The 22792-nt window shown below is 54.1% G+C and overlaps 1 protein-coding gene across 8 annotated transcripts in view; it reads right to left on the bottom strand.

Annotated features, from left to right (window-relative positions):
- Window positions 1-22792, bottom strand: part of PTPRU (protein tyrosine phosphatase receptor type U) — an 86260-nt gene that overhangs the window by 16509 nt on the left and 46959 nt on the right. For 5 of the 8 annotated variants that reach the window (XM_045035404.1, XM_045035400.1, XM_045035405.1 and 2 more), the window contains 9 exons: window positions 22315-22588; window positions 21589-21625; window positions 20737-20875; window positions 16565-16594; window positions 13116-13273; window positions 4027-4217; window positions 3243-3318; window positions 2689-2765; window positions 985-1002 (listed from right to left, as the gene is read on the bottom strand). In XM_045035404.1, coding sequence (XP_044891339.1) covers window positions 985-1002; window positions 2689-2765; window positions 3243-3318; window positions 4027-4217; window positions 13116-13273; window positions 16565-16594; window positions 20737-20875; window positions 21589-21625; window positions 22315-22588 — 1000 coding nt within the window. The remainder of the gene's footprint in view (window positions 1-984; window positions 1003-2688; window positions 2766-3242; window positions 3319-4026; window positions 4218-13115; window positions 13274-16564; window positions 16595-20736; window positions 20876-21588; window positions 21626-22314; window positions 22589-22792) is intronic. The other 3 variants (XM_045035401.1, XM_045035402.1, XM_045035403.1) reach the window with 3 other exon arrangements.

Genomic DNA, 22792 nt, shown 5'->3' with positions numbered 1-22792 from the left:
GGCAGTTGAAAATCCACACATAACTTTTGACCCCTCAAAAGCTTTACTAATAGCCTAATTGACTGGAAGCCTTACTGATAATATAAACAGTCAAGTAACACATATTTTCATATGATATATGGTACTACACACTATATTCTTAAATAAACTACAAAAAAGAAAATATTATTAAGAAAATCAAAAGGAAGAGAAAATACATTTGCAATACTATACTGTATTTATTTTTAGAAAAAAGTAAGAAAGTGGACTAGTGCAGTTCAAACCTATGCTATTCAAGGGTTGAATGTATATTAAAAGCCAAATTCAAGGACTACTAGACGAATAGGATTTTTTAAAAAATATTCCTGGAAGGTCCAGAGATGACCTAAGTTTTGAAAACAGAATACCCAAACTGCACCCCCAAAATAAAACATTCCAAGTAGGGATAAATTGGCAGCAAAGTGGTTAGGTCTGAGTTTCAAGCAAACTGACCACAAAGGGATTTGAACACCCAGAGAAACTAGTTTTAAGGGGACCAGCAGGACCATTCTTACTTCCTTGAAGACCCTGCCCCCCAAGCAGCAGAAATGGAGCACCCAGAGCGGCATCCCCCGCCCACCCCTCCCAGGGCCCCGCAGAAGGTACAGCTAGTGAGACTCATCGGGCACGGGGATCTGGGGGACGAAGGTGACAGAAGGTGGTGGCTGGTGAATGGGGCCTGTGGAAGCACCCCAACCCTGATGCCCCATCTCCGGGCAGTGGTGGAGGGGAAGGAATTGCTTACAACAAGGGTAGTCAAATCTGCAGCCCCGAGTGGCCCCTGGCCAGGCTGCTGAAACGGACGGTTGGCATTGGGCACACGAGTGGAGGGGAAGGAGGATAGAGACAGGGACAGAGAGAAAGAGAGACAGCTAGAGACCATGAGAGAGTCTGAGATACAGCTGGTGAGACAGACAGACAGGAGGAGGAGGAGGAGGAGGAGGAGACGGGGAGAGAGATACTTACTTCACGGTTTATCCGAATCTTAATGATTCCAGTGAGGGAACAGTACAAAGCAAAAGAGACAGATATTAGGCCAGAGGCAGATGGAGATGGACGGAGCACAGGAGTGGCCAGGATGGGCAATGTGAGCAGGGGAGGCAGAGCAGAGATGGGGGCCGGGCTGGGCTGGAGAGCGGGGGCCGGGCTGGGCCGGAGAGTGGGGGCCGGGCTGGGCCGGAGAGCAGGAAGTGGCCTGAGCCTCCCGGGGCCCAAGGGAAGCCACCTGGGACACTGAGAAGGCCCAGAAGAGGCTCCTGTTGCCCAAGTCTAAGAGGCCAGGCCCGGCCCGTACCCCAGTCAAGGGAGAGCATGGGAGGTGGGGGAGAAGGCAAGGAATTCTGGAAAACATGGGGCAGCATATTTTCTGGCCCCCAGGAGGTGAAGAAGAGGGAAAGGCCTCCAGAGTCCCTGACTGTCCTGCCTCCCACGTACACACCTTCCCCCTCCTTCGCTCCTGCTGCCCCCCATTCCTGCCCTTTCCTCTCTGGCCACCCAAAGCCAGTTCAAACCCCCGCCTCCATGCAGCCTGCTGTGGCTAACTCTGGCCTACCACTGACTCGCTGTGCGACTGGTCATTCCTCTTTTCTGGCCTGTGCTTTCCCAGCTAATCTGAGGTTATTTCACTTGTCTGTATGTTTACAGGTCTCCCTCACTAGCACCTACACATTCCAGGAGAGCAGGGACGCTGTCTATCTTGTTCACTGCTGTATCTCTGGTGTCCAGCACAAGGCCTGGCACATAGCGGCCACTCAAAATACATCCGATACGTGAAGAAACGATTATCTCCCAAACTTGGCCTGCTGTCAGGACAGGGGAGTCTGACCAGGGTCCCTGGGCCCTGTTCCACCTCACCCTCATTTACACCTGGGGAGCAGATTCATCACCCAAACCCAGGCGTCCTGGCTGCCTGCCCTGTCCCTAGCCCCTTCCTCTGGTCCAGCCAGACCCAGCTGCTACACTGGACGCTAGGACAGCCTGATGGTTAGCAGCAAAGGCTTTGGAGACACAGGCTGAGATGTGAGTCCCTGTTTGCCCACTCCCTCGCTATGCGACCTTGGACAAGCAGCTCCACCTCTCTGAGCCTGTCTCCCCACCTGTAAAGTGAGGCCATCATGCTAACTACCGCATAGCATGATTGTAGGGATGATAGAAAATGACATCTTCCGTATAAAGCGCTTAGCACAGTGCTTGGCACACAGTACATGCTGGATAAACATGAGTTGTTATTCTTAAAGTACCACGCTGATCACAGAACACCTTTAGCAACTCCCTGGTACCCCAGGCGAAAGGCCAGACTCCTAAACCTGCCATCTGAGGCCTGCACAGTCCAGCCCCTGCCTACCTGCAGCCTTACTCTGTGTCATGCGAACCCCACTTGGCCCCTCACTGAGAGGGGCTCCTTCCTCAACTCCAGGCCTAGCTGTCTGCTCACTTGCCTTCATTCTGCTCCCCTCAAGCCCCCCATCTGTCTGCCCTGGGGGAAGCTTTCCTGATGGCTTTCTTCTGCCCTCCCCTCCCCTGAGCTCCCTGGAGCTGACTGCGGGAGGTAGGGGCAAACCCCCATGTATTCCCTGCCAGGTTTCTGCCCACCCCTCCCCCTCCCTGCCCTGGGCAGTGCGCCTGGAGTGGGCAGGGCCAGGCCAGCAGGGATGACGGCGAGGCACTCACGTCTATGTAGTTGGCGTTAATGTAGTCGGCATCCGGGCCTCCCAGCATCGGGGGCAGTTTCACTCGGTGCCGATCATCTGGAAACACAAAGCAGGTGGCCATGGGGTGGGTTGGGGAGTGCAGAGCTAGGGAAATGAAGGAAGGCTTCCTGGAGGCCTGAGGTGTGGCACAGGCAGGACAGCCAGGGGACCCAGAGGCTCAGGCTGACCAGGAGGCTCTCGGCACCAGAGAAGGCAGGACAGGCCAGTGGTTAGAATCTGGGCTGTGGTACCAAGGAGGCCCAAGGTCATGTGCTACTCGGCAAGTATTAGCTGTGTGACCTGGAGCAGGGGGCTTACCCTCCCAAGCCTCAGTTTCCTTATCTGTAAAGTGGGGGTTATAATATGTCCCATGTCACTGGGTTATTAAGGGTAGCAAGTAAAATTATGCGTGTAATAATCAGCACGTGGCTTGGCATGTAGGAGGCCCTCAGTAAGTGGTTCGCTCTGGCCGCTCTCGCCCTCCCTGCTCCCTCCCATCACTGCCCCAGTTCCAGGCCCTTCCCCAGGACTCACAGGCGGGCACAGGCTCTGGCCGGCTGCCCTTGACCTTGTCTTTCTTCTTTGTGGCATCCCAGCCTTCAAAGAAGCTCTGCCAGAAGGGAAAGTAAAGTGGTTGTCAATGGGGCAGAGAAACCCCCTCCCTTGTAAGACCCCATCCCCTCAACAGGATACAGGTGGGACCACAGATAAGGGCCAGAGGCAGGGTTCAACTCGGAGCCTGAGACAGTCACTGTATATCTCTTTATCGGCAAAGGACTACGAGCAAAAGCAAGGGGAGGAAGGGGTCAGAGTTTACAGACACGTTAGAATGAGGGTCAGGTTTAGGGTAAATCCAGGTTTGAGTTGGGAAGAAGATAAAGGCGAAAGTCAAACTGAGATCAGAATAAGGTGGTGTCACAGCCTAGATGGAGGGAGGACAGGCTTCAAATTAGAGTTCAAATGGAACTTAGGATGAGTCAGGGTCAAAGTCGGACTGGGCGTTAGGTTAGAGGTCAGGGTCGGTATTGGTGGTCAGAGTCATATCGGGGAGAGGACAGAGATCATGATCAGGGTCCAGATGGAGACTACGAGAAGATTCAAGGTCAGATTTCAAGCGAGGGTTAGGACGAGTGTGAGAAACCAGGTCAGTCTGAGGTTGGGATCAAAGTAAAAAGAAAAAAATTAGGTCGAGTTAGGGACTGTCAGAGCAAAGGTCCATCCCGGGCTAGGCTGAGGGTTGCCCAGGGTCAGGGTCCACAGTGAGGGGGAGCCAGGCGAGGCCCTGGCGAGGGGGCCCGGCTGGCCTGGGGCCCTGCACCTCGTACTCCTGCTTGAAGCCATAGCCCTCGGCCGTCTTCATCTGGTTGATGTGCTGCAGGAGGTCGGCCACGCGCACTGCGGGGTGCAGCTGCCCCGTGTGATATGGGGAGCCCTTCCGGCCACACGGACGCCGCGGTGAGCCCCCCAGGAGGCTGCTGGCTTCAGTGACCCCACCACTGCGCTGGTCTCCTGCAGTCAGAGAAAGGACAGGGGGTTCCTGACGCGCACAGCCCCCAGGCTGGGGAGTTCCAGACAGACTCGGGGATGGGGGAGGGGCGGGGGAGCATGGCCAACATGGAGGCCGATCCTGGGGGCCGAGCAGCCTGGCTGGGCCCACGCGGCGCACCCCTGGGCAAGTAAGTCCCTTCCCTCCTGCCTCGGTTTTTCCGGCTGTAAAATGAGCGGGTTGGGTCACGTGACCTCGGAGGGCCCTATTGGCCCAGCCCCGCCTGCTGGGATCCTGGGCTCCCCTGACTCCATCCTGTGGCTCCCCAGCCCGAACCACCCCTCTGTGACCTCACCACACTGCCTGCAGGGGGCAGCGCTCAGCAGAGCCCAGGAGAGTACCCCCCCTCCCCTTCTTCCAGGGAACAATCTGGAACAATTGGCAACTCCCAGTAATTACCCCCATTCAAAGACAAGCAAATCCCCAAATTAGCTGCCGCTGCCACCCCCTCCATAGATTAATGCGAGGCACCTGAATAGAAGCATTTCTCCTGCGCAAGCATTTCCATTGTCAGCCTGTGCAGCGGCCTCAGCCAATCCGGGAACAGGTCGAGGGGTTCACAGCGACACACACACACACCCAGGGAAAACTATCCCCTCCCCCCAGGCCCACCGACTCCCCACTCTCCCAGTCAGCCTCCCCAAGGACATCCCACCATGGCCCCCCAGATCAGGTTGTGGTACTGAGAAAAGTGCCCCACTCTGGACACTCCTTCTCACACACTCACCACTCATTTCCCTCCACTTGTCCTGGGTACCATGCAGGGGCTTAGTCAAGGCCAGCCCTCCGTGTTGCTCATGGCTGTTCTCTGCCCAGGTCTGAGCTGGACGGGGCAGGTGAGGAACTCCCACGAGGGCCTAGATGCCAGCACCCTCCCTTGTCACCACCTCCAACACCCTTCCCCTCCTGTTCCTGCCTGGTGAACTCACATCCATCCTTCAGATCTTAGCCAACAAGAGCCTTCCTAGGGAACCTTCAGTGCCAGGCATCTGCTTCCTACTCATGATTGACTCATGATTGAAGGCATGACACCAGGACAGACTCCTGTGCTGCTCACCTCCCCCAAACTCCAAGTCCCTTCTCTTCGAATCAGGGGGACTGCCCTGCCCTGCTTGGGTCCCTCAGTCCTGTGCCTCCGTTTGAAAACTGCCTCCAGGCAGACAGGCAATGTGATGGCATGGCCCACCTCATTTATTTCTCTTCTCTTGGGAATCAGTCCTGAGCTGCCTGCCACCCAAGGTCTGAAAACAATCACTTTACATTTTATCCAGATTTTCTAGTTACCTACAGCTGGAGGGCAAGTCATGTGCCAGTGACACCACTGTGATCAGATACCCCAAGCCCTTAATTCTTCAGATGGAGAAGCTGAGGTCCAAAGAAGAGAGACTTGCCTAACACAGTGCTTGCTAAAGTGCATTCCAGAAAATACTGACCATGGTAGTTGACTAAGTGTTACTCCATTAAAAAGAAGCAGACGAGGGGGTGGGGCTGCCTGGGTGGCTCAGTCGGTAAAGGGTCCAACTCTTAATTTCAACTCAGGTCATAATCTCATGGGTTCATGGGACCCAGCCCCGCATTGGGCTCTGCGCTGACAGTGTGGAGCCTGCTTGGGATTCTCTCTCTCTCCCTCTCTCTCTCTCTCTGCTCCTCCCCCACTCACATGTACACGCGCATGCGTTCTCTCTCAAAATAAATAAATAAACATTTAAAAAGAAGAATAAGAAGAGAAGGAAGGTGACGAGGGGTTCTCTGTTTCAAAAGACTCCATGAGGGGCTCCTGGATGGCTCAGTGGGTTAAGCCTCTGACTTTGGCTCAGGTCATGATCTCGCAGCTCATGGGTTCAAGCACCACGTCGGGCTCTGTGCTGATGGCTCAGAGCATGGAGCCTGCTTCGGATTCCGTGTCTCCCTCTCTATCTGTCCTCCCTCTGCTTGTGCTCTCTCTCTGTCTCTCTCTCTCAAAAATAAATGAACATTAAAAAAAATTAAAGGAATCTATGAAATTCCAGTTGAAACAAAAGTAAATATGTCTTTTTCCCTGTAAGACCTCTCAGGGCCTCTACATATTAGTGTGCATTTTAAATCTCCAAGAGATGGGGTGCCTGGGTGGCTCAGTCAGTTGGGCATCCAACTTTGGCTCAGGTCATGATCTTGCAGTTGTGGGTTCAAGCACCGCCTTGGGCTCTGTGCTGATAGCTCAGAGCCTGGAGCCTGCTTCCGATTCTGTGTCTCCCTCTCTCTCTGCCCTTCCCCCGCTCATGCTCTGTCTCTCTCTCTCTCTCTCTCTCTCTCTGTCAAAAATACATAAATGTTAAAAAAAAAAATCTCCAAGAGATGAGTAGAAATAGCAATGTTTCACCACAGAGAGCTTTTTGTTTGTTTGTTTCATGAAACATCCTCAGGGGATACAGTGTAACGTGGTGATTAAGAGACAGGCTCTGGAGCCAAATAGGCCTGAGATCAAATCCCATCTCCGCACGTCACCTTGGTGATGGTACTTCCTCTCCCTCAATTTCCCTCGTCACATGTCAAATGAAGACAAAAACTGTTACTCTCCAATACGATTAGATAAATATTAAGCAAGATAATGCATATAAAGCACCCAGTCCGGTGCCTGGCACAGAGTGAGCACCTGTAGTTGGGGCTGTTGACATAATTAGTCCCAGAAAGCCAGGGCAGCTGGCTGGCCAAGCGGGGGCCTTCCTTCCTTGGTCCTTCTCCACTGTAGGACCCCAGCCGGCTGCTTCACGGCCAGCCTGCCACCACTGACTCAGCGTGAGAGGTCCCCATGGTAAAGTTCACAGACTAAGCAGGCATCAAAATCATCGCAGCTTTCTGTTCCACACCACAAAACTCTGGCCTCCTCTGTTTGGAAAGCCAAGAAGGAGGTGGAAGCTGGACCAGGGCGGGCGTGGAGAGAGACAAAAGGAGTTGACACATGGCCCCCACCTCCCGAAGACACCTGGCCTTCACGCCTTCTCCCTGCCCTATGCCGTGCCCCAGGGCCCACTCCCCCTCTCACCATCAGCCACATCTCGTCCAGCCCCAGCCCAAAGTCTGACCACCGCTGCCTGAAGGTACATCTTTTCAAAACTCTGGCGGCACTAATCGTTCCCACTGTGTCCACATGGCAATGAGCCTGGGCCCGACTTCCCTAGGCCACGTCTCCCCAGCTGTCAGCGAGCTGGTGGGGGGGGCAGAGCCCACGCACCCTGCCTCTCTGGATCTCTCAACAAGATTCAGCAGCAAGGCATGTGCCCACACCGCCCCCACCTCCCACTCTCCCTGATGCCCACTTGAGTTTCCCACCCATTCACACCTCTCCCTGGTTTCCTCACATGCTCACCTCCACGCATCTGCACATGCTGTTCCCTCACCCTATGCCCTTCCTTTCCTATCTCTGCTGTCCAAATCCTGCCTGTGCCTCGGGGCCTAGCACGAGATAGTAGAAACAGCTCTTTGCAACTCAGAAAGACCTGCATTTAAATCTTGGCTCTGGAGGCGCCTGGGTGGCTCAGTCGGTTGAGCATCTGACTCTTGGTTTCGGCTCGGGTCATGATCTCGTGGTTCATGGGTTTGAGCCCCGCATCAGACTCTGCCCTGACAGCATGAAGCCTGCTCACTCTCTCTTTGCCCCTCCCCAGCACGTGCTCTCTCTGTCTCAAAAATGAATAAACATTAAAAAATAAATAAATTTTAAACATAATAATAATAAATAAATCCTGGCTCTGCCACTTTCTGGCTGTTTGACAAGTGAAGTCCCCTGTCTGAGCGTCTCTGTTTCCTTATTTGTAAGATGAGTCAGAATAGCTACCGTGCAGGGCTGGGGTGAAAATTTAATGAGGGAGATCACAAAGAGAACTTGAAAAATAAGTGCATGTCAGTGAATTTGAAGACTTAAATGAAATGGACAAATTCCTGGACAAATAAGACTTACTACAAGTGGCTTGGAAAAAAATAGAAAGTTTCAACAGTCCTTTGCTCCTTTAAACAGAATTAAAAGTTTAAAATTTTTCCATAAAGGGGGCACCTGGGTGGCTCAGTCAGTTAAGTGTCCAACTCTTGATTTGGGCTCAGGTCATGATCTCACAATTCATGAGATCAAGCCTCACATCAGGCTCTGCACTTGGTATGGAACCTGCTTGGGATTCTCTCCCCCTGTCTCGGTCCCTCTTGCACACATGCACGGTCTCTCAATAAATAAATTAACTAAATATTTCTGTAAAGAAAACAACAGAAAAGGATTGTGTTATAGATGAATTCCACCAAGCTTTCGAGGTGTCAATTATTCCAGTCTTTCATAACAAGGAAAAAAGAGAAGAGACCTCAGTGCATTTTACAAGACAAACAGAATCTCGATACCAAAAACCAGACAAGGATGGCACAAAAAATAAAAATCACGGGCCAATCCCACTCTGGAATACAGCTTTGAAATCTTGAACGACATTATAACTATACTGAATCCAACAAGGCGTAAAAAATGCAATGCATCATGACCAAGCTGAATTTATCCCAGGCATGGAAAGTCGTTTTAACTTTATAAAATCGAAAAATACCACACACCTCATTAACAAAATAAAAAAATATACATAGGACAGTAAGTACAGAAAAAGCAGTTGGTAAGTTTAATGCCCATTTAAATAAAACCTGCTAGCAAACCAGAAACTGAGGAGCATTTTGTTAATCTGATAAAACATTTCTACCAAAAACTGTAGCAAACTTCATTCTCAGTGTTTCGTGTTAGAAGCATTCCTTTTGAAATCAGGAAAACAAGACAAGGATTTGTGCTATAACCACTTCCATTTGACACGGTGCTGGAGGCCCCAGCCAGTGCCACACAGAAAGACAAGGGGGGAAAAAAAAGGAGAAATGAAACAAGGAACAGAACTGGCAGTATTTACAGATCCTTTGAACATACTCAGAAAACCCGAAAGATTCTATGGATAAATGAGAATTAATAAATAAGGTTATCAGGGAGTATGGATATAAGATCAATATATACACATAAAAAATCAACTATATTTCTCTATAGGAGCAACTATGAGAAATGTGATATTTTAAAAGTGTACTATTTGTGCTGGGGAAGACTGGACATCCACATGCAAAAGAATGAAGTTGGATCCCTACCTCACACCAGATACAAAAATCAACTCAAAATGAATCAAAGACCTCAATGTAAGAGGTAAAACTATAAAACTCTTAGAAGAAAACACAGGGTTGGGGTGCCTGGGTGGCTCAGACGGCGAAGCATCTGACTTCAGCTCAGGTCATGATCTCATGGCTCATGAGTTCAAGCCCTGAATCAGGCTCTCTGCTGTCAGCATGGAGCCCGCTGAAGTTCCTGTCTCCCTCTCTCTCTGCCCCTCCCCAGCTTGTGCTTTCTGTCTCAAAAATAAACAAAAATATTTTTTAAAAAATTTTTTTTAATTTTTTTTAATGTTTATTTATTTTTGAGACAGAGAGAGACAGAGCATGAAGGGGGGAGGGGCAGAGAGAGAAGGAGACACAGAATCGGAAGCAGGCTCCAGGCTCTGAGCCATCAGCCCAGAGCCTGATGCGGGGCTCGAACTCACGGACCACAAGATCGTGACCTGGCTGAAGTCAGACGCTTAACCGACTGCGCCACCCAGGCGCCCCTTAAAATTTTTTTTTAAATAAAGAAGAAAGTACGGGCAAAAGCTTCATAACACTGGATTTGGCAATAATTTCTTGGCTATGACACCAAAAGCACAGGCAACAAGAAACAAAAAATAGGCAAATTGGACCTCATGAAAATTTTTAAAAATTTGTGCCTTCAAAGACACAATCCACAGAGTAAAAAGGCAAGCCACAGGATAGGAGAAAACATTTGCAAATCATAAATCTGATAAGGGCTTAAAATCTAACATACAGAGAGAACTCCTAAAACTCTAGGACAAAAAAAAACAAACAACCCAATTCAAAAATGGGCAAAGTTGCCTGAATAGATATTTCTCCAAAGAAGATACGCAAATGGCACATGCCCAACATGACACGGTGCATCATTAAGCAACTGCAGATCAGAACTACAATGACATAAGACCTCACACCCACTAGAATGGCTGCTAGCAAGAAAAACACAGAAAATAACAAGTGTTACAAGGATGTGGAGAAACTGGAGCCCTCGTACACTACGGATGCCGTGGAATATTACTCAACCCTAAAAAGGGGGAAATTCTGAAAGATGCTAGAAGATGAAAGAAGCTTGAAAAACAAGCTAAGTGACACAGACCAGGCATAAAAAGACAGATGCCGTGTGACTCCACATCTATGAGATAATTAGAGCAAATTCACAGAAACCAAATAGAATGGGGGTTGCCAGGGACTGGGAAGAGGCAGGAATGGGGAGTTAATGCTTCATGGGAACAGAGTTTCAGTTTTATGAGATGAACAGAGCTGTAGTGTTGGGTGATCGTGATGGTTCCCAACATTATGAATGTATTTAATATCAGCAAACTGCACACTGGAGAATGGTCAAGGTGGTAAATTCTATGTTATGTGGATTTTGCCACACACACCCACACAATGTACCATTTGCAATGGAAAATCAAAAACATAAGGGATCAGGGGTGCCTGGGTGGCTCAGTCGGCCGAGCGTCCAACCTCGGCTCAGATCATGATCTCGTGGCTCCTGAGTTTGACCCCGACATCGGGCTTGCTATTGTCAGTGAGGACCCCACTGCAGATCCTCTGTCCCCCCATATCTCTGGCCCTCCCTGGCTTGCACTCTCTCAAAAAAAAAAAAAACACCCAAAACTAACTAAATAAAATGTAGCCCTTAAAAAAAAAAGAAAATCCTTAATTCATATCACGCACAAAAATTAATCACAGAGGGGTAAAGATTTAAATGTTCAGCACAAAATATAAAAAGGGGCTTAGAAAAAAATATTTTATGACCCTGCGAGGGAGGAACGCTTGAAGAAAACACAAAAAGTCGAAATCAGAAAGGGAAAGATTGATGAACTTGACTAAGTTAAAATAAAAACTTGTTCCTCCACAGACACTATAAATAACCTGAGAAGATGAGCCGCAAATTGGGAGAAGGTATTTGCAATTCATAAGTGAAAAGTGATTATCATCCTAAATATGTAAAGAACTCCTAAAAACCACTAAGAAAGCAACAGAAAACCTAATAGAAAATTAGGTAAAAGGCATGAACAGGCATTTCATAGAAGAAGAAAGCTGAATGGCCAATAATGATTTGAAACTATGCTCAACCTCATTAGTAATCAGAGAAATGCAAATTGAGACTATAGAGAATTCCCATTTTATACAAACCAGTTTGGCAAAAGTGAAGAAGCCTGGCAAACTCTGAGCTTGCCGGGGAGCAGCAGAATTTCTCACTCGCTGCTGCCGGGCGTGAGCACGGGCAAAGCCACTCCGGGACACAAGTCGGCAGTGCCTTCTAGAGAGCAGCAAGCACACGCTCTGTGAGCCGGCTGCTCTGCTTCGCGAATCTCCTGCGCAGGTGCATCTGGAGACCCACTTAAGCACATTCAGAGCAGCCTCGTTTGTAATAACAAGAAAACGGGAAGCAAATCAGATGTGGCTGCATGGCAGAATGGAGAAATGAATTGCGATACGTTCATACAATGGAAAACTATACATCAGAGAAAATCAAAGAAATGACAGCGAAATATCCACCTGGGTAGACATCAGAAACACAATGTTGAGTCGAAACACAGTGTGATTGCATTTTTTATAAAGCTCAGAAACAAGCGAAGTTACACAATGCACTGTTTTGGGGATGCGTGTCCACATGGAAAAACTGCTCCCCAAAAGGTAAGGAAATTATAAACACAAATTTCAGGGGGACGTTTATGTCTAAGAGGGATGTAGGGCATATACTCAGGGAGGGACACCCAGACGATGTTCTTTTTTTATTATTATTATTTGCTTTAACGTTTACTTATTTTTGCAAGAGAGACAGAGTGCAAGCCACGGAGGGGCAGAGAGAGAGGGAGACATGGAATCTGAAGCAGGCTCCAGGCTCTGAGCTGGCAGCACAGAGCCCGATGCAGGGCTCGAACCCACGAACCGTGAGATTATGACCGGAGCCGAAGTCGGATGCTTCACAGACAGAGCCCCCCCAGGCGTCCCCCAGATGATGTTCTAATACACCAGTGTGGTTCCCCAGTGTCTGTGGTATTATCACTGCATGACTTTCGCAAACATTGCGTATTTTCATTGGTACAAATCAACACTAACTAGAAGAAACAGACGTGTGAGGAGATGATTTATGACAAGCTCCTAGCACGTGTGGCTAATTCACCCTATTCTTCCTGCAAGCCGGGCACAGCACTAAACAATGTACACATAAGAGCTAACTTAGTCTTCCAGCAGATCTACCAGCAGAGATGATCTTTAGCTCCACTCTGTACATGAGGAAGCAGACATCCAGAGAGATTAAGTGACTTTCCCCGGATCACACAGCTAGGGGATGTGAGATGCAAATGCAGGTCTGTCGGAGTCCAGAGCAATCCTTCTTAGCCACTGGTCCCCTGTCTGTCACACAGCAGGTGCTCAATGGCCGTGAGACTGCTCTGGTCCCCTCTGATCACACTGAGCCCCCAGAGCACTTCCCCCAATGAACATGTGACCTCGCATTCCTTCCAGATGAGCCTGTGTCTAAGTCCTCCATCTTCCTAAAGCTCTCCTGGGGCAAAAGCAATACCTGTGCCTTCTCTGCTTTGCCAGCACCTGCACCGGTACCCCACAGGAGAACAACAGATGCTTCAGTTTGAGTTCAAGGTGTTACAGAACTCATCAGAGGGGCCCAGTCCTACTAGTTCAAGTGTGGAGCCCAGAGCCACGAGGAAGGGGCGGGAGGGCCAGGCACTCACCCCGGGGGCTGTAGCCGTGGGCGTCCATGAAGGAGAGGCCCAGTCGCTCATCCTCCTGCAAGGTGCTCTGGTCCGTGAAGCTCCGGTCCACGGCACTCATCATGTGGGTCTTCTCCTGGCGGTAATTGACGGTGGCTTTGGTCATGTTCACGGGCTTTCTGCAGAGAGGGGTTGACAAGAGACAGGGGTGCTGAGCTGGGCAGAACGACACCCAGAGATGGATGGGGAGGCCCGACAGTCAGGGGGCCTTGAGACCAGGAGTCATTCTAGAAGCATCTCTGAATACTGAGAAGGCTCCGTCTCTATCCTTTGCTCACCATACCCAGAGAGCTGCTACCTCCAAAAAAAGGGACTGAGCAGAGTTCTCCTCTTGGGGACCACTGTTGAGGACAAGGAATGAAGCAGCAGTGGCCTCGGGCTGGGACCTGGCTCCTGTCACTGGCCTCAAGGGCTCAGGAAATGGGAAGAATAGTCACCCTGGGACTATTCTGGTGTCACAGCTGTCATGCCATCCAAGCTAGGAAGATGGCTTCCCCAGCTCCAACCCCAGCATGCCCCAGAGCCATCCTCGTCTCCCCATCCTCACCAAACATGTGCCCTAAGAACTTTTTTGCCTACGAAGGGGATGGTGCTCCTCCTTCACGGCAGAGTCTGGCCACTGCTCAGCCAATGCTCAGGAGTCTTCCTCTGGGCATGGGATGAACTCCAACTGGCTTCTTCCTATCCCCCACCAACCCCTGAGTGGCCCCACCATGGGCCACATTAGACTTGTAAAGACATTAGGCTGTAAAGAGATTCCTGTCACTGGCAAGCAGTCCATCCAGCCACCGGAAGCAGCGGAGGGAGAAGGCAAGAGGCCCCAGTCCCCCCCCGAGAGGCCTTGTGAAGAGGGCCCTAGACAAAGGTCCTGCCCAGGCCTCTAGCCCAGCCTTACAGATGAGGATGGCCGTCTGTGACTCTAGAGGACTTGGAGGAAAGTGGGAAGAAGAACAGGGGCCACAGACCCATGACCGAGGGGCTGAGCAAAAGGGAAAGAGGAAATGACTTAGGACCATTGTTGAGACTGGAAGAGTCAGGGGCCCAATCACAGGAAGGGCTAAAGACAAGAGAGCCATTTATACTGCAGGGACCTGCAGTATGCAGGATGTGGGGTAGACCTAAGGAAGGACTTCCAGGTTAAGAGGGCTCAGGACCCCTGACCATCAGTGGAGATGAAGAGGCCAATAAAGGGATTTTCCCAAACAGGTAAATTCTGATCAGTTTGTCCTAGCTCAAGAGCTGTCTGGGGCAGGGAAGACAGGGTGATTCCTGGATGCCCCAACCACAAAGCTCTGGGCATCACCCTCACTTTGGCCCAGAGCACAGCCAAGGACCCCTCTGTGGACAGATGAAAAGCCTCTGGGACTGTGACCTTGATCACTGGCATAAAAGAGAAGTTGAAAAAGAAGGGGGAGCGGGCAGGGGGAGTGGACAAGGGAATCAGAAGAATAAGAGAAGGAAAAGAGGGAAGAGGAGAGAGGGTAAAGGGACAATGACAAGGAGAGAGAGGGAGGGACAGGCAGACGCCAGCAAACCACAGGGAGGGCAGACAGAGGGCCATGGCCAGAGGACAGCCGGTCACGCTAGAAGGCAGTCTCCGTGGTGTACCACAGGGCTCTGTCCCCCGCCCAGGCCTCTTGGTTCACTGGGAAGAACTACAGCCACCGACCGAGCAGATCCACAGAGGACAGAAGCCGGAGGGACACGGACACTGCCGGCCTCCAGCTGATCTCAGGGAGAGATTCGTGCAGCAGACGGGACGTAATACGGACACTTGGAAAAGTTCTGCATTTCTGTTCGAACATTAACTGCACAAGTAGAGGGGGAGGGAGACCTGTCTTGTCAGCGATTCCCGTAAAAGCCCGGCTGGAGGCTCCCCCTGACTTGCCGGGGGAAGGGGGGCTTGGTGGCTGGAAAAGCTGGTGTGACACTGGAGGACGTCCATGCAGGAGGAGGGTTCAGGGAGGAGGAGGTGAGAGCCCTCCATCCTCTGGGCTGTCCTGGGGCTTCCTGAACCTGCTCTGTAAGGAGGGAGAACAAGCACAGGTGCAGGGAATGTTCCGGAAGGCTGGCAGAGTAGGAGAAGACAGAGGCAGAAAACAGTAGCATCAGGAGGCCGATGGGGCCTGGGTGGTAACCCCAGCTCTGGCTCTTCCTGGGACCTCTGACAAGTCCCTTGACCTCTCTGAGCCTCGGTCCCCGCGTCAGTAACACGGGAGTGATCACGGTGCTGCTTCTCTCGGTGGCTGTGAGGATCCTGTGTACAGACAGGGCCCAGAGGAAGCGCCCAGAAACGGTGGGTCTGAAGAGCCTGGGGCCACCTGGCTGGAGAACGAGCTCGTGGTGACCCGACAGCTGTGTGCACTGTGGGGGACAGCTGCCAGGGTGGGCACACGCACGTGCACGGCTGTGGACCTGCGTGAGGATCTGCATGAGGACCTCCACACAAGAAGGAGGAGGAGGGGGGAGGAGGGGGGGAGGAGGAGGAGGAAGGGGAGGAGGAGGAGGGGGAGGAGGAAGGGGAGGAGGAGGAGGAAGGGGGAGGAAGAGGGGGAGGAGGAGGGAGAAGGGGGAAGAGGGGGAGCAGTGGGAGGAGGGGGAGGAGAAAGAGGAGGAGGGGGAGGAGTGGGAGGAAGGGGAGGAGTGGGAGGAGGGGAGGAGGGGGAGAAGAAGGGGAGGAGGAGGAGGAAGAGGAGAGGAAGGAGGGGAAGGAAGAGGAGGGGAAGGAGGGGAAGGAAGAGGAGGGGAAGGAGGGGGAGGAGGAGGGGAAGGAGGGGGAGGAGGAGGACGAGCGGGATGAGGAGGAGGAGGTGGATGAGGAGGAGGAGGTGGAGGAGGAGGAGGAGGTGGAGGAGGAGGAGGAGGGACGAGGAGAGGGAGGAGGAGGGGGGAGGAGGAGGAGGGGGGAGGAGGAGGAGGGGGGGGGAGGAGGAGGGGGGGAGGAGGAGGGGGGGAGGAGGAGGAGGAAGGGGAGGAGAAGGAGGGGGAGGAGGAAGGGGAGGAGGAGGGGGAGGGGGAGGAGAAGGAGGGGGAGGAGGAAGGGGAGGAGGAGGGGGAGGGGGAGGGAGAAGGGGGAAGAGGGGGAGCAGTGGGAGGAGGGGGAGGAGAAAGAGGAGGAGGGGGAGGAGTGGGAGGAAGGGGAGGAGTGGGAGGAGGGGAGGAGGGGGAGAAGAAGGGGAGGAGGAGGAGGAAGAGGAGAGGAAGGAGGGGAAGGAAGAGGAGGGGAAGGAGGGGGAGGAGGAGGGGAAGGAGGGGGAGGAGGAGGGGAAGGAGGGGGAGGAGGAGGACGAGCGGGATGAGGAGGAGGGGGTGGAGGAGGAGGAGGAGGGACGAGGAGGGGGAGGAGGAGGGACGAGGAGGGGGAGGAGGAGGAAGACGCGGGGCCCAGGGGGCGGGGCGGAGCTACTTACGGGTAGTAGGAGTAGGCATAGTGGTCCCTCCTGGCAGCGTGCAAAGAGAACAGCACAGTTGGGCCCGTGGTCCTGCCACAAGGTGGGCGGCACCCGGCCAGCAGGGAGGGGCCTGGTGCTTTCTGTGCCGAGGGGGGCGCTGGCCAGGGACCGGGCAGGTCAGAAGGACCTCCCTTGTCCCAAGGCCTGGCTGGGCTCGGTCGCTGAAACCGAGACCCCAGACCCTTCCAGAACCTTCCCCGAGCCTGCTGCTGGAGTGAGGGGGAGGTGGGGAAAGGGCCTCAGGAAGCAGAGCTGTCACACACAGTCACACACAGACACAGAGAGAAATACACGCACGTGCACGCTCGCACGTAAACAGACGCGCTCACGTGGACACACACGTGTTCACGCATACACACAGACACAAGCACTGACACACTCGTGCACTCACACAGACACACAGGTAGACATACTTGTGCACACGTACTCACGCACCACGACACGCACTCACAGGACACACAGACACAGTCACACACACACTCACGCACAGATGCGTTCCCTCTGACGCACAGACACGCCCTCACATGTTCACAGATGACTGGCTCTCCCCTGCAGCCCCACCCCTCGGTCCCAGTGCCACGCACACCTGCAGGCCCCTCTGCCTACACCTGTGCCTGGGAGGGAGCGGTGGCTGGCGGAGGGGGAGGCGTGGAGGGCTCCAGCTGGACTCCGGGGCAAAGGGGAGGCCGGCCCTCCCTCACCCAGACTGCCCCTGAGCGTGGGGTCCATCGAAGGAGCCAGGCCACCCCCTCTGGGCACCCGAAGCATCGCTTGGATCTGTCCCACTTTGCAGGCGGGGAAGACAAGTCCCAGAGGGTCACGGTCCGCCCCTGCCCAGAGAGGGGGTCACGGGCAGAGTGCCGATGCCGGTCCCGGGACCCTGACGCCCCAGAGCCAGCTCCCTCCTGAGGCCTCATCCAGGCACATCCGGGGGTTTTCCATTCACCTGCCCCCACACCACCCGGCCAGCAGGGACCCCAATGAACGGCCTTCCACAAGGGAACCCTGCAGACTGGGGGGAAGGGAAGGAGAGAAGTGTGGAAGGCTGAGGCCCAGCGAGTGGCTGGAGGTCGTACAGCACGTCTCCTGTCATCCATCCCGGGAGCTAGGGGAGGGTCCAGGCCCCGTGGCAGGTCACAGGGGCCCCCAAAAGGGTGGGGAATGGGTGAAGAAACGGCGTTCCTCTGTCCTCAGCTGAAATGTCAATGACTTTTCAAGGGCCTTCCCCAAAGACCCCCGTAATCACCAACTCTATTATGTCACCTTTACCCTCTCTCCATCCCCCACCTGGGCACACTGTTCTTTTCACAATTGACATTTGTGCTTTTTCTAGTTTAACGCCAGACTCCACACTCGCTGCAAAGCACAGGAGGGCAGCCTCCTTATCTCTTTTGCCCACTGCTGGGTCCCGGGACCCAGGACAGTGCCCAGGACATTACAACCCTCCAATAAATGTTTCATTGAATCGGGTACTCAATAAAGAGAGAAATTAAATAAAACAACTCCATCTCTATGAGCATCCATATCCTCCTCGAAACGAGTGAGGTTAATAATGACCACCCCCCCACACCCAGGGGCCACTGTCAGCCTCACCCTTCCCTGCCTCACTCCACCTGCTGACTTGGGAGCTAGGGGTTCAAGAGGACCCCCTTCCACTGGACCAGACCCTGGGGATGCACAGCCAACAAGACAAATTTCTCTGCCCTCGTGGGGCTCTCAGCCCAGCAGGGAAGAAAAATAAACAAGGCACTACAAGTAAGGAAAAGTGCAGGGAGAAGAAAGTACTGGAAAAGAGAAGGATGGGATTCTGGAAACAGAAGAAGGCATGTGACTCTGCCTGGTGAGTTCCCCAAGCGCGGATGCATCCAGGCTCACTATCCACTGAGGCAGGGCAGGATGGGGAACCCGACCTCCCCCTCGCTGCCCCCAGCCCCCACTGTCTCCCAGAACCACCCCTGCTCCAGGCCACCTCCTTCCTCCCATGACAATGAGCGGGGGGGGGGGGGTTGCAACTGGGTGTCAGCCCTCCCTCAGCAACCTCCTACCCAGTCCATTACATTTAATGTGAACACCTCCATCCCTGCCAGACCTGCTCTGGCCCCTGACACCCCGCAAGGCAGACTGGGGGAGCCCTGAGGAGCAAAGTGCACCCTGAAGGCAAGGGTAGGATTTGGGAGGATGCAGTGAGGTGCTATAGAAGCGGGCCAAATGGAAGGAAGGAAGGAAGGGAATCTGGGGGGATCCTAGGGGGTTCTGGGGTAGCCTGGAAAGGTTTATGGAATAGCAGGTGTATGAAGTGCGGGGTTTCCCAGTGAGGCCCCAGCAGCCTCTCTGACCGATCCTCTGCTGGGTGACACCCCGCTCTCCTCGAGTGTAGATTTCTAAGGCCTCAAATACTATCTGCAAGCCCCCCAAATCTGATCACTCCCTTACAGCCTTCTCCAGGGCTCCAGACCCAGAACTGACTTCCAGGTCCCCCACAGGGGAGGACAGGAACTTGCTAATTCTGGGCACTGACTGTGCGCAAGCCATGGTGAGGCCCTTCACGTCCACGGCCATAAGGAGCACGGGCTTTGCAGTCAGGACTGGGTTCAGACCAGGCCCCGCCACTTACCAGCCGAGTGACAAGGTCAAGTTGCTCGATTACAGTTCCCTCATCTGTGAAAAAGGGCTCTGACCTGCTTCATGGGTCAGGATCCAAGAAGGAAATGTTCTCTGATGTATCCTGAGCGCCAGAACGGTGCCTGGCACACAGTAGGTGCTCAGTAGCTAACGGATGGTATATGTAAAGGCCTTGGCACACAGTAATAGTCATCAAATGATGGTTTAAAATATTTTGCCTCAAGTAGCTGTGTAGGGACTAGGGAAGGGAGGAATGAGCTTAATGCCCTGGACAGGCCAACCCCACCTAGCTGGCACACCCTACCTCCAGACTCTCTGGAACTCTCTGCTGCCGCCTGCCTCAGGCAAGGGAGTCCTGGCCAGTTCTCCTTCATCCCCCCCCCAATCCTACATGGCAGCTCCCGGCAGCCCTGAAATCCAGCACGAGCCCAGCAGCAGCTGTGAGGAGCCCAGGTGGGCAGAGAGTGGAACAGGCTCTGCCTCTGGCTCCCCGTGTGACCTTGGACAGGTCCATGCCTCCTTGGGGCCTCAGTATCTCCAGCCTTCAATTGAGGTGCTTGGACCAAAGCGTCCTGGGGCTGTCTGGTGGGGAATGAAGTGGGGGGATGGGGTGGGGGGGGCCAGAGTGGTCTCTGGAGCCTCCAGCCCAGCTCCAACCAGAGGCTCAGCCTTCGTCTGCTCCACGTACTGGCTGTTTATTTGGCGTTTTGAAGACAGGTTCTGTCGCTTTAAAAAGATTTAAAAACCACTAGACTAGATGTCCTTGAACTACCAGGCAGCTCTCACCTTCTGGGCTCTGAGCCTCTACAATTCTAACTTTTGAGATTCTTCGAATCCCCAATCCGGGATTTCTGAAACTCTGAATTTCTAAGTTCCGGTTTCTCAGACGTGCCAGGATCCATGGTGCCCACTGCAAAAGGCACTAGGAAAGGCATCCCTTGGAAACACGCCGGACCTTGGAGGCCTGGGGGATGGGAGGGGCAGGCTCGGGGTCCAGGAAGACTCCACAAGAATCAACAGTACCAGGGTCTGGGGCGAGCTGAGCCCAAGGGAGGGTGGGGCGCAGGAAGAACCATGGCTCAGTGTTCTTGGTTTGAAGGGGAGTGAGCACCCCCCCACCGGCCACCACTGCTCAGGGTCAACACCACGACCCCAAGTTGGTCTGCAGGAGGCCAGAGATTCAAAGTCGGGTGACCTCCACACCCTCCCCGCGGGAACAGCCCAGCAGGCACAGCAGGGCGGCGCCCACTTCCAGCACCGCTCCTTGGCAGCTGGTGCGGAGCACCCTTCCCTAGATAGCGGCACCCGGCACCAGCCAGACCTGGGCTCCAGCCAAGCCGCTACAGGGCAGCTTCATTTGCAGAGGCTCTGGCTTCCCGTTGCCTGGCTCGGGCCTGTCCTCAGGCCTGATGCCCAGGCTGGCGGCCTTCCACGCTCACCAGGCGGCTGCCCTCCCGGGCCCCCGGCCACTGCTCCTCTCTGCCCACCAGTCACCGCTCCTCACTCACCCCTTACGGATGATGATAATGATGGCCCCCAGGAGAAGGATGAGCACGGCAAGTCCCCCCGCACAGATGCCCAGGATGAGCCCCATCTCCTCCGATCTCTGGGACACCTCCAGGGGTCGCTTGCTTTCCTTGCAGGCAGCTGGGGAGAATAAAGCAGACCAAGGGTCAGAGGGGAGATAGGAACCACCTACCCATTGCCGGCAGGGGCCTGAGCCCCAAGGAATAAACGAACACATGCGCTTCGCCCTCAGCTTACGTCCAGCCTTTCAGTCAGATCTTCCCCCTCACCGTCTACACCCACTGCACCCCTGTGTACCCCATCAGGAAGAGCTCCCCTTTCCTCCCTTTCTCAAATCCTGCCTTCAGTGGATGGAGGATGAAGGATGCCTGGGGCCACCCACCTGCCCCCCAAGAGGCAGTGGGGGGAAGGAATTATGTACCTGGGTGTGTTCAGGGCATCTCAGGATGAAAGCCAACCCCATTCCCTGTCTACACCGCAGGGTCCACCTCCCCTCCACCACAGCAAAGGGGGCAGACACAGAACCTTGAACCAGTGCCCAGTGCCATCACCCCCATGGCCCAACCATAAGGCTCCCCGTCCCCGTTCCAGGCCAAAGCCATTTCTGTGACCATGATCGAGAAGAGGGAGGTTAGCCCCGCTGTCCGGTATGGGAGAAGGAACCCTTCAGGTGGGGCAAATGGGGGCCAGGAAGGGAAAAGCTTCCTGACCCCAGGTCTGACAGACCACCCTCCTCTGCTCCCACAGCCCTGGGTGATCAGGGCCTAAGCCCCCCAGAGCCCAGAGGAGAGGAACTCGGTGCTGAAGGCCGGAAGGAACCCAGGGGGCCTTACCTTTCCTGGCAATGCGGATGCAATTCAGCCGGGTCTCCTGGAGGCAAAGATGGGGGGTCTCAGCACTGCCGAAGCCTGGACCTGACCCTCCCCATAGGGATCCTTGAGCAGCTTGTCTTGGGCCTGGTCGGGGCTTGTCTGGAGGTGACTGAAACTAAAGACACCCCTCCCGGTAGCAAGGCCCAGGGTGGAGGTGGGGTACCAGGGAAGGGAGGGAATGGCGTGCAAAGAGGGCAATGGCTTAGGAAAGGGGAATGAGTTCAGGGGGAGCAGGGAAAGAAACAGCATGGAAAGGGGGCGTCCTCAGTAATGAGGGCCAGGAGCCAGTTAGGAGGGGAAGCCTGAGGAGGAGAGAGCCAGGGAGGGAGGAGGCAGGAGAAGGGCAGGGCTTCAGGGAGGAGGTGGCTGGTGGACCTCAAGGTCTGGGGAAAGCAGGACCAGGAGATGGACCCCTCCCGAGAGACAGGAGCTTGAGACAGAGACCAGGGCCTCAGGGACGGGGAAGGGATAGACTGGGGTCTTAGACATAAGAGTCTGGGGGTAAAGTCTCAGGAAGGGAATATGCTCTAAGAGAAGGAGCCTGAGGTCAGAAGGCTCAGGGGAGGGGGGCAGGGTTCCAGAGAGGGAGTGGGGCTGGGGGAGGGTCTCTGGCCTCCGTAGGGGACTGTTCCGATGGCTCCAAGGGGTCCCCAGCCCGCCCCATCACCACCCCTGCGGGTCCCTCACCCCCTTCAGGTGGCTTGTTGCCTGGAAGTAGATGAGGTAGGCCTTCCTGGGCTCCAGCGGAGGGTTCCAGAAGCCGCGATAGGTCTGGTTGTCACCCACCGTGAAGGGCATGGCTTCTGGCAGACTGCTGGCCGCCAGTTCAGCCCCGAAGTAGTGCACCAGGCCCCGGGCCAGCGCAGCGTCAAAAGTCAAGGGTACTGGGAAGCAGTCCTGGCTGCCCGGCTCCCGTCGCAGCCTCCGCGGCCGCTCCTCCTCCACAATCACCTGGTACACGCTGCACAGGGGAGGGGACAGGGCAGTGGTCCCAGGCACGGGGAGAGCCATCCGGTGGCTAAGGACATGGGCTTTGGGGTCGGGCCCAGCCAGGGACTAATCTTGGCCCTGCCTCTTCTCACTCACTGGGCAACGCACTTAACCTCCCTGGGCCTCAGTTGCCTCCCTCTGTAAGACGAGCGTGATCACAGGGCAGTCCCATGAG

The sequence above is a fragment of the Felis catus genome, chromosome C1 (genome assembly GCF_018350175.1).
Source record: "Felis catus isolate Fca126 chromosome C1, F.catus_Fca126_mat1.0, whole genome shotgun sequence".
Classification (NCBI taxonomy): domain Eukaryota; kingdom Metazoa; phylum Chordata; class Mammalia; order Carnivora; family Felidae; genus Felis; species Felis catus.
The sequence above is the reverse complement of the archived record's forward strand: the minus strand, read 5'-3'. Positions and strand labels throughout refer to the sequence as shown.